This window comes from Drosophila tropicalis, unplaced genomic scaffold, assembly GCF_018151085.1.
Source record: "Drosophila tropicalis isolate 14030-0801.00 unplaced genomic scaffold, ASM1815108v1 contig_443, whole genome shotgun sequence".
NCBI classification, from domain to species: domain Eukaryota; kingdom Metazoa; phylum Arthropoda; class Insecta; order Diptera; family Drosophilidae; genus Drosophila; species Drosophila tropicalis.
In genome coordinates, this window is record NW_027172907.1 from 2988692 (window position 1) to 2999635 (window position 10944).

Below are 10944 nucleotides of genomic sequence, written 5' to 3' on the forward strand. Positions count from 1 at the left end.
TAAAAATTTTACACCAGCCACCTACTAAGTAATTCTGTTGGCCTGGTGTTTCACATGTGATCGAGGGCGATTTTTTTCGTTAAGACTTCAAATTTAGTTGCCCGCCAAATTTAAAAAAGCCGCCTGGTAGCTAAATTAAGTGCATATTTTTCAATTCGCATCAGAAAGAAATCTTAAAGTTTGCATTCATACCTCAAAAACTAAAATGTTGCCAATTTTCGAAAAAAAAAAAATCATGATGCACATCCACCGCTGCTAGGTGACAAAAAAAAAACCTTACATATTTAAATTGCACGCATGAATTTAGATTGAAAATCGATGGCAACATTTTTAATTTGTAGAGAGGACTTAACTGTGTGTCTCTTTCTCTCTCAATTTGTCACAATCCCAAATATGTTAATTAGACATGAGAGGCATTTGCGATTGTTGTTGTTACTGCTGCTGCTGATGTGAATGTTTGTTAATATTATTGACGATGTAAGCTCCAGCGCTTCGGTTTTTGTCCGAAATCAGGGTCAGCAACTAAGACTGACACTGAGACTGAGACGGCGACTGCGACCGACTTTGAGACAGTGATTCAGTTGAAAATACAAATTGAAATTTAGAGTAATATTCAAACTCACATAATCAGTTGCTTGGGAACTGTCACTCTTAACGCAACGTTGACAATACGTAATATATGTATATATATAATGGGCGATATGAGTGTGTTATCAGCAATACTCCTCCTACTTTTGGTCACCACTTGCTGCAGGGTTAAGGCAACAACAACCAACCGACCCAATATCATCATCATTTTGGCCGATGATATGGTTTGTTAAAAGAAAAACAAGTTTCTCCCTCGCCTTTTGGCTGAAAATAAATTTTAATAAATTTAAATACAAATATATTACATATACATATATATATATATATATGTATATTAGGTTTCGACGATGTCAGCTTTCGTGGCGGACGTGAATTTCTTACACCCAATATCGATGCTCTTGCCTATCATGGACGTATTTTGGATAATTTATATGCACCGGCAATGTGTACACCATCAAGAGGAGCACTTCTAAGCGGCCGGTATCCGGCGCATACAGGTAAGTGGTCAAAAATAAAAGCCCTACAGAGGGCTGATCAGATCTTAACATAACATACATTTGTATTATGTCACTTAAAACGAAATGGCATAATTTGTTTGTAACGTTTCATTCGAAATCTCTCGAGATGAAAGGGTGGGAGAAATGTGTGAAAGATTTATGTTTTCAATTTACTTCACAGGCACACAGCATTTTGTGATCAGCAACGAGGAGCCGTGGGGGCTCACTTTGAACGCCACACTGATGCCAGAGATCTTTAAGAAGGCGGGTTATTCGACCAATTTGATTGGTAAATGGCATTTAGGTTTCGCGAGTCCAGAATATACGCCTACTAGGCGTGGTTTTGACTACCATTATGGCTATTGGGGCGCTTATATCGATTACTATCAGAGACGTTCCCAAATGCCGGTGGCCAACTACAGCATGGGCTATGATTTTCGTAGAAACATGGACTTGGAATGTCAAAGTCGCGGTGTATATATCACAGATTTACTTACACAGGAGGCGGAACATGTTATCAGAGAGAAGGCCGCTGCTAATGAAACATTCTTTCTAATGCTCAGCCATTTGGCCACTCATACAGCCAACGACAATGAGCCATTGCAGGCGCCCGAAGAAGAGATTAGGAAATTTGCATATATCAAAGATCCTAGACGTAGAAAATACGCAGCCATGGTGGCAAAATTGGATCAAAGTGTTGGCAGAATAATCACTACATTGGCTCAAACGGAACGACTGGATAATAGTATTGTTATCTTCTATTCGGACAATGGAGCACCATCGGTGGGTCAATTTGCTAATACGGGATCCAACTGGCCGCTACGTGGACAAAAGAATACACCCTGGGAGGGTGGCATACGGGTGGCGGGTGCCATTTGGAGTACCCAGCTGCAGGCACGTGGTAATAAATTCACTCAGCCCATCTATGTGGCCGATTGGTTGCCCACCTTGGCCCATGCTGCTGGCATAGATTTGCCAGAATCCGCTATGCAGCTCGATGGCCTTGATTTGTGGCCCCAGCTGGCAGGCTCCAAAGATGCAGCTCATGTGCCACGGGAAATTCTTCATGTCCTGGACGACGTTTGGCATGTGAGTTCAATGCTCTTGGGTCATTGGAAATATATAAATGGTACCACTGCAGCGGGTATATATGATCAAGTACTGACATACCGTGAATTGGATGATCTCGATCCTAGGAATAGTCGTTATGTGGTGGAAGTTCGCAACTCCCCAGTATCCCGGGCGTTGGCACGCTTCGATTTGCAGCGACTTGGCCAGCAAAAGATTTCCTCACTAAGGCATTCAGCATCTGTGCGATGTGGTAATCTTCAGCATGGCTGTAATCCCCTGGTGGAGGAATGTCTCTATGACATAGCCGTCGATCCGTGTGAGCAAAACAATTTAATCTATTCCAAACAGCATGAGAATGTGGTAAAGGCATTGCGGAAACGTATACAAGAGTTTCGTTTGAGCGCCCTGCCACCTGGGAATCGTCCAAGTATGAGACAATCAGATCCAAGTCTTCACGAGTGTACATGGGATAACTTTCTAGTTAAGCAACCTGGAAGAGGTAAGTGATCGAAAGAACTATTAAATTTACAATTCTTTGATGCTATTTACAATTGCAGTGCCTCTGGAATGTGATTATCATGGACTGCCCTGTGAGTAACTCCCTAAAAGGATTCTATTTACATCAAACATTAAGATAAATTGTTATGATATCATCAAATTATATAAGTATAGGACAAATGTTATTTATGTACATCTGTAAATCACCTTACAAATGTTTAATTGTTAGTAGTTACATGACGATTGCATTGTCTTCTGCACTTAAACATTTATTTGACTTTCTTTAATCGCGTATATAAATTCATATTAATTTATTATGTACATAAAATATGCGTTAAAAAAAAACTTAGAATAAATGCTGGAGAGAAAACAGAGATGAGAAAAAGAAATAAATGTTGTTTTATATAAAAAAGAGAGATTTGCTTGAAATGGAAAGAGAATGCAAATGCAAATGTTTTCCTTGTTACATCTGTGAGTTGGTCTCCGTTCGATTACAAAAAATTATTAACTATTTTTCGTATGGAATTTAGAAAAGATCGTTGAAATGAACAATGGAATGTTCCTAGTGTTGTGGTGCTTGTGATGATTGCTGTTGAACCGTTTGTTGTTGCTGCTGTTGCAGCGGTTGCTGCTGTTGTTGTTGTTGCTGTTGCGGTTGCTGCTGTTGCACAGGTTGTTGTTGCTGCTGTTGCACAGGTTGTTGTTGTTGCTGCTGCTGCTGTTGTTGTTGTTGTATGGGCACTTGCGAATTTTGAATTGGCGGAGGACTCTGATTGTTAACGTGCTGCTGTGCGGCTTGTGGTTGCTGATAGACAGGCTGCTGTTGTTGCTGTACATTTGGTTGTTGCGGCTGTTGATAGACGGGCTGCTGTTGCTGATAAACTGGCTGCTGTTGTCCCACTGTCTGATACACTTGATTGGGATGCAGTTGCACAGGCTGCTGTTGTCCGTACGGATGTTGCTGGTATTGTTGTTGCTGTTGTGCATATTGTTGCTGCTGTTGCAAATGCAATTGATCAGGTTGCTGATAGTGCAACTGCTGGCCAGATGGATGGGGAGCTTGCTGATATGGTGCTGGAGGAACTGCAGCATAATAGCCCTGTGGCATATTAGGATGGGGCGGCAGATGACCTTCGGCAATCAATCGCTGCACTTCTTCTTGACGACGACGTTCATATTCCAAATATTCATCGTGTGTATACTGTGGCTGTTGGTCAATTGTCTCCCATTCAGGATCTTTCTGGAAGTCCTCCTTGGTGGTCTGCTGCATAAACTCTTCAATGCTGATTAAGCCGTCATGGTTGCTATCTGTCTCTTGGAAATAATGTTCACGCATACGTTCCATTTCCTCTGCACGTTCGCGCATATCATCCTCCGGCAGATTGCTATTATAGACTTTGTCTAATTCCTTTACGAACAATGCCTTTACCTCCGCTTCATCCCAGTAGCCATTGCTGTCTACGTCATGGATGGAGAAAAAGGATTTGGGATCAAAATCGTTTTTGTCCATATGATCTTGTTTCTCCCAAACCTCTTCCAACTGAGCCTTATTTCCAGGATGATGGAGTTTTTCGTGTTCCTTGTGTTTCTTCTCCTTTTCGTGAATCTCAGCATCGAACTTCTTGCGAGACTCCTCATCCATTTCCTTCTTTTGGGCCTCTCGTTCAAATTCTTTTTGCATTTCATATTCTTTAAATTCGCCACGTCGCTTGCGGTCGGCTTCGGCCAAATCGTCGGAAGTCTTTCTAATCAACTTCTTTAGATCTTCTATCTCAAATGTGTGCTCATTATCGTGATCCAAATGTTGAGGCACCTTTAAATGCTTGCGGTCAATATCATTTTTCAGCTCATAAGTCTGACTGGCCAATTCTCGAAGACGTTCGAGCTCACGGCGCTTTATCTCGTCTAGCTTAGTACGTACATGATGATTCACATAATCCAGTTCTTGGGCGATTTTGCCACTCTGTAAACCCCGAAAGACATGATTACATAAATACATCAGAAGGGGATTCCCAATGTTACTTACACGTATATCTGCCTCAGGTGCCTTGTCTAACTTCTTACGAAACTCAGGATCCGCTTCAAGTGCCTCTACCACCTCCCTAAGATACCTTTCGTATTCCAGAGCAGTTTCCACATCAGCTGTGGCTGGTGTACTGCTGGCCTCCCCGCCCTCGTGCTTCTTGTCATCGTTTTTCTTTTGGGTTACTGGCAAGGATGTGGCCAGATGCACCTATTATAGAAAATAGACAACGTTTCAGTTTCAAATAACATCAAATATTCCAAATCAACAAACCAGCAACATGGTGACCAGGAAGGCAAGCAGCGGAGACACTGTCAGACCGGAGAACTTCATGATTGCAACTGTGCTTGGTTACCCGACGGTCGCGTGGGCTTTTGATTTTAGTATCGAAACACTTGTACAAACAATAGAATATTTATTAAATATTCTGACGTGTCTGTTGTGCTGATCGAACTTGTTCTGCTTTGTTTGCTCTGGGTCGTCGTCTCCTTGGACCCGTGTTTGCGTATGAACAGCTCTCGAGCTTGTTGTTGTAGTTTTAACTTTTGTTGTGCTCGATATTCTCAAACTACAGTACTCCTGTCTTCAAGATTTTAACTATTATAACTATTAAAATATAAATACATGAAAAAACATACCATATGTTTTCTCTCAATTCGCTCGAGGCCGTAAAAAATGAGTATTCGCCGTAAAAAATTGAAAACGAATCGATAACGATTTTAGCAATCGATTATTCGACAATATCGGAACAAAATTTATCGGTTAATCGACATTATCGGGGCAAGCCTATCGAATATCGACATTTCGGAGCAAAACCTATCGAAAATCGAATTTGAATTTGTGCACTTTTTTAAATTTCATTTAAAGTTGTTTTATCTCCAGTCGATGCAATTGTAACCACTTGCCGCCACTCAGAAGGCTCAAGACCGAGAACGCCTTCAGCGACAGGTGGCCAGGACAAGACGGCATCAGTGATTTCTGTGCCCGCAATTCCTAATACCGCCATCACTCCTGATGGCCAAGTAGTCCCCATTGGCCATCCATGAGAAATTTCAATATCCAATTGTGCCACCACCACCAGCCCAATCGGGTGGGGCTCCAGTTTCAGGTAATGGCAATTGCTTGTTTATGCCCTTTGCTGGAGCATATGGAGGTGGTGGCCTCCAGCCATACCGACTTTGTCGCCACCAGCCACCAGCAGCACTTCCTCTGTGGTCTTTTGGCCTTGTTGCCTCACTCCCGAAAAGAAACCAAATACTTGATCGAATTTAGTAATTTTTGATGGTTCGTAATTGTCATAGACCATATCCACATCCAAGACTGCAGCACTCAATGCATCGACAATCTCTACGCCATATGACTGATTGCGCAATTCGAAGGGCATCTCATTGGTCGACTGATGCAACAGTTTGTGATGTTCCGTCCAGAAGCCGGCAAATCCCCTTGTCACTCGATGTTCATGAAGCTTCACAATTTGCAGTACACCACTGACACTGGGCACCAAAGTGCTGTGCAAGGGCACTTCAATCGATGTCACTGTTCCACAGATTACCGCATAGGGAACCTTTTTATCATGCTGCTTCTCCACAATTCCTTTCAAATCGCCATCAATATTATATTGCGATGCCGACTAGAAATGCATTAAACACAATCGTTAGTTTCAGATTATAAATTGTGAAAGAAAATCCAGGCAGAACTAACCTTTAGCACATTGGCGGTTTTTTTTACAATGTACATATTCCCGGACACATAATCCCAAGATTAGTAAATCCACACCGAGTGCCAAAGATTCGTGTAAAACGTCCATAATTTGCAATTTCGTACAGAATTATTTACAAATGTATTGCATATGTAGCGCAATGTGACCAGTTTTTGTTTTTATGTTTGACACTGACACTGCACACTGGGCCTAGATGTATTTGTTTTAGGCGAAAAATCATATACCCATTATTTTTTTTTGAAAAGTGTATTTAGTGTACACACAATTTTAGAAACCAGATTTTTTCAATTGAAGTTTTATACAAGAAATAAAACTATTTATACGCATAATTCAAGTATTAAATACTTTTCAAATAATATAATGAATTTAAAACATTTAAAACACATAAATCATATGGACAACAATACAAAATACTTGTAAATTTATTTAAATATGATCTTTTCATTTGTTAATGAGAAAATTGCACTATAAAATTTAGTTAAATTTGGCGTTTAAAAATTAGTCCCTGTCTATTGTTTTATTTAGTGTACTAGTAGAGCCTCCAATGGGTTTATGGTTTTTCTTTTCTTTTTGTTGATAATTTTTAGCTGATATTTTTAATAAGATCCCCCGGACTGACTCTCGACCAACGCAGGTAGCAGTTCACCCAGACTGGGCAGATATACATCGGGTATTAATTTCTTATCCTCGGGATTTGAACTTTTCTTCCACTGCGCTACATCGCTTAGTTGATGTATGCCAGAGCCAACAAGCAGAGTTTGGAAACCACAATTATAGCCTAGTAATATATCCGTATTGGCGCGATCACCAATCATCAAAGTCCGAGATGGATTTATTTTCTTCTGTTTGATTAGGGACTCGCAAATGGCCGGATTTGGCTTACCAATCACAATTGGTGCCCGCTCCGCACAAGTTTCAATCGCTCGCACGAAACTTCCACTTCCAGGTACAACTAAATTTGGCATGGGAAACCGTTCATCCGTGTTTGTGGCAATGAACAAACAATTCGGATCACTCAGGTACGAGGCAGCTTTGGTCATTTTCGGAAAACTAAAATGCTCATCGAATCCCACGACAACAGCTCCAATATCAGTATCCAATTTTAAATGCTGTGCCATAAACTCTCCCAACGTTCCTTGCATATAATCCGGACCAGCCTTAGTATGCCTTATGCCCACGAAATCAAGTTCTTGCGTGATACCCTCAGTTCCAATCACAAAAACTCGTTTATCAAAATTGCGTTGCTTCAGGTAAGCGGCAGTTGCATGGGCAGTGGATATAATCCCCTCCTCGGTTATTTGAAAACCCAACTCCAAGCCCTTGGTTAACAGCTCAGCACGAGTTTTTGTTGAATTATTTGTGCAAAAATAAATGTTTTTGCCCTGGGCTTTTAATTGATTCATAACATCCGCGGCTCCATTAAGAGCCTTACCATAGATCCATAGGACACCTAGAATGCAACATAGAGATTGTACATTAATTCGAAATTTACATCCTGTATTTTTGTTTGTGTTGTATGTATTAGATATGTACATAAATATACATATGTATGTACATACATATATATGTGTCCATATTTACATTAATAAGCATATATAGATTTGAATATATTACGCAAATTCCAATTTCGGGAACGCGTGTATTGTCTTGTGTGTGTGGGCGTGTATGTGTAGGGAACACTCATTCAGTCGACTAGGCCGCATGACTGGCCTTTTTGACATTGAAAGTTGCGACTCTTTCTCCTTCCCACTCTTAACAGGCGATACAATCACACACTCAAATGAAAAGCATATGAAGAAGAAAGGTCAACAACAACTACAAAAACAGCTGCTGATCAATTGAATTTTTCCCAATTACATCATGTACATATAACTTACCATCACAATCCGAGATGACGCTATCAAAACTAGATAGCCATGATGAAATTTGGGGCACCGAAAGATCCAAAAGATTTGTGCAAGTTTGCTTGTAAATTGACATTCTGTTTTTTTTTGGAATTTTTTGTAGTCGGAGGTATTGATTATTGGGTTACTATTGGTATTGTTGTTCCTGATACTATATAATTTGCAATGCCAATGTTAACTGCTGCGTACTATTAATATTGATGTCCATTTAGTTACAACATTTCACTGATAATAATTTGTTTAATTTACTGTCGAATTCAGAGCTAGAGTAATAGAGAGAGCGAGAGAGAGAGAAGACATACATTTCCTGAGAACTTGAACAGCTGTGCAAGGCGTTTTTGGTATTTTCCGATAGTAGGCACAAGCTATAATGACAGTTCGGCGCCAAAGTTCAAAACTATTGAAGCTTTGAAGGCTTTTGTTTGCATTTTTTGTTTTTTATTAGGCGCTTAATTATTAAAAAATTAATTACTTATAGTACAGTTGGGTTTATCCTATATTTTCCTTTCGCGTTTTGTTGAATCTCAGCTGGCTGGAAGAACAAATCATATATATAAAAAAAAAAAAAAAAAAAAACAAAAAAATTAAATACTGACTCTGACTCTGTACGTTTATATAGAAAATGGAAAAGAAAAATTGCATACAAGGTCTATTAATTGTTAAAGAAAGAGGATTGGGACATTGTTCTTGTGAATATGATTTTCACTAAAATCTCTTTAAGCCAACTATAAAATGTGTGTTTAAAAAATGAAACTAATTTATATGTAATATAAAACTGATAAATTAATAACTAAACACAAAATATAGATAGAAAAATTGCATTTAAGGTGCAGTGGCAATGAGGGGATTTGTTTTGTGTGGTTTCCAAATAAAGAAATGGTAATTTTTTCTAAAGGAGATTTTCATCTGAATTTGCTTGGTACTTCTAAAACATTATAAACCATTTTGTAAATGGTTTTTTGGTTTTTATTCCAAGTAACTTTGTTATATATGTGAATAAATGTGATTGATGCCTGAGATACCGAGAACAAATAGATAGGTTCTCATTGGGGTCCACGGGGCTCGGATAAAAATGACTGCGCGTTATGCCCTATACTTCTGGATCCCGTCGATCTCATTACGAGCCTGATGTGATTCTACCTTTCTTGTAAATTTTGGTGAGGTGCAGAGTTGAGTTAAATGAGAGAGGTAATGAGCCAAGTCTATTTCCCTAATCTTGCCTAAAACTGAGACATTAGTAAGCTATTACCGCCGCCTCCACTGCCTACACTACCACCGCCACCTCCACCAACTCCGCCTGGACCACTACTCGTGCCCAAAACGGAGCCTAAAAGGCCACCACTTGACATTTGCTGCTGTTGCTGTTGCATTGGTTGCATCTGTTGCTGCTGCATTTGTAACGATGAGGGGAAATTATTTAACCCCACTACGCCAGGGCCCATGCTGGCTCCGAGATTGGAGAGTCCTCCAGAGCCAGGTCCGGCACTTAGGGCACCTAAGCTTGTGGCTCCCATAACTCCACTCACTGCACCCAAGCCAGCGGTGGCGCCGCTAGGCAAGAGACCAGCTCCAGGTTCAGGGCTTTGATTCTTCTTTTTGCGTTTCTTTTTCTTTTTGCGTTTCTTTCGCTCTTTGTCATCCTCGTGGCGTTTTTGCTTTTTGTGCTTCTTTTCATAAGTTTCCAGTCCAGCGGAATCTGCAAAAGATTTAGGGATTGATACCAACTAATACAAAAAAAACTGACAGGAAACACTCACCCAGCAACGTTGACTCTTGTCCGGGGGTAATGCCATCTTTGTGTTTGTGCTTTTTATGTTTGTTTTTGTGTTTCCTTGCAGGTGTGGCATATGTGGTTCGATATTGTTCTGGCAGCTATAGGAAAAAATTTGATTATCGATCTGAAAGCACTCCCGTATAAAGGAAAATACTAAATTACCGGCCCTGGATGTAAACGAAATCCTGCCAACTGCATTGAAGTTAATGGCATCAGCTCCTTACCGCCTATGGGTGGTTTGTCGATGACACTTCTCAGCGTACTATTCTCAACAGGATGCGTGATAAGGTCATTGATTCCGGGGATATTGGGCAGGAACGATGCTAATGATTCCTTAAACTTTTTCTCCTTGAATTTGGTCAGCGTGTGGTGTAAGCCATATTCGGTCATGAGATCCTTATCCCCTGTCAGATCCGCTTTGGCGGGTGGCTCTTTCATAGAGTAAAATGGTCCAGTGTGAATTATTGTGGGAGTTTTGCCCAATGATATTGTTGTTTTCAATGTGCCCGATGAATCCTGTCGAGCCACCACAGGTGACCGACCACCATGAGGTGAGGACTTTGGTGAATCCATCATTATGTTGCCGTAATTGTTCATCATTTTGAAGGAGACAGAGGCGCTCTTTCTTTCACACACACACACACATACAACGCCAACACAACGCTAGGCCGAGACCTCGAAGGTCCGAGACCAGCTTTTCCCTTAGTTTTAAGCGTTAAGTTAGGTGAATATCTTTTTTTTTCTTGTTGTGGTCTGTTTTCCTCTATTTTGTTGCTATTATTTAATTTTTTACAATTAATATCAATTATTTCCACTTCGCAACTGTATTAGTGTTGGTAAACTATTCGATAGCATCATCGACTGTCAAT

General features: G+C 40.4%; 5 protein-coding genes across 5 annotated transcripts; 1 reads left to right on the forward strand and 4 right to left on the reverse strand.

Annotated features, from left to right (window-relative positions):
- The first annotated feature begins 931 nt into the window (after positions 1–931).
- LOC137573964 (arylsulfatase I) lies at positions 932–3040 on the forward strand. Its single transcript, XM_068286070.1, has 3 exons — positions 932–1085; positions 1267–2655; positions 2714–3040. The coding sequence occupies exons 1-3, from the start codon at positions 1031–1033 to the stop codon at positions 2752–2754; spliced, it is 1485 nt and encodes a 494-aa protein (XP_068142171.1). The 5' UTR covers positions 932–1030; the 3' UTR covers positions 2755–3040.
- Positions 2898–5455, reverse strand: NUCB1 (Nucleobindin 1). The gene is made up of 4 exons (XM_068286069.1): positions 5316–5455; positions 4951–5260; positions 4681–4887; positions 2898–4617 (listed from the first exon to the last, which is right to left on the reverse strand). The coding sequence occupies exons 2-4, from the start codon at positions 5008–5010 to the stop codon at positions 3217–3219; spliced, it is 1668 nt and encodes a 555-aa protein (XP_068142170.1). The 5' UTR covers positions 5011–5260; positions 5316–5455; the 3' UTR covers positions 2898–3216.
- A 348-nt stretch (positions 5456–5803) lies between these two features.
- LOC137574022 (mitochondrial E3 ubiquitin protein ligase 1-like) lies at positions 5804–6414 on the reverse strand. The gene is made up of 2 exons (XM_068286127.1): positions 6379–6414; positions 5804–6307 (listed from the first exon to the last, which is right to left on the reverse strand). Exons 1-2 carry the CDS (start codon positions 6412–6414, stop codon positions 5804–5806), a joined length of 540 nt encoding a protein of 179 aa, XP_068142228.1.
- Positions 6415–6789: 375 nt separating this feature from the next.
- LOC137574067 (glycerol-3-phosphate phosphatase) lies at positions 6790–8577 on the reverse strand. Its single transcript, XM_068286177.1, has 2 exons — positions 8275–8577; positions 6790–7847 (listed from the first exon to the last, which is right to left on the reverse strand). Exons 1-2 carry the CDS (start codon positions 8375–8377, stop codon positions 6994–6996), a joined length of 957 nt encoding a protein of 318 aa, XP_068142278.1. The 5' UTR covers positions 8378–8577; the 3' UTR covers positions 6790–6993.
- Positions 8578–8717: 140 nt separating this feature from the next.
- Positions 8718–10918, reverse strand: MED19 (mediator complex subunit 19). The gene is made up of 3 exons (XM_068286176.1): positions 10238–10918; positions 10059–10173; positions 8718–9997 (listed from the first exon to the last, which is right to left on the reverse strand). The coding sequence occupies exons 1-3, from the start codon at positions 10673–10675 to the stop codon at positions 9522–9524; spliced, it is 1029 nt and encodes a 342-aa protein (XP_068142277.1). The 5' UTR covers positions 10676–10918; the 3' UTR covers positions 8718–9521.
- Between the last annotated feature and the right edge of the window lie 26 nt (positions 10919–10944).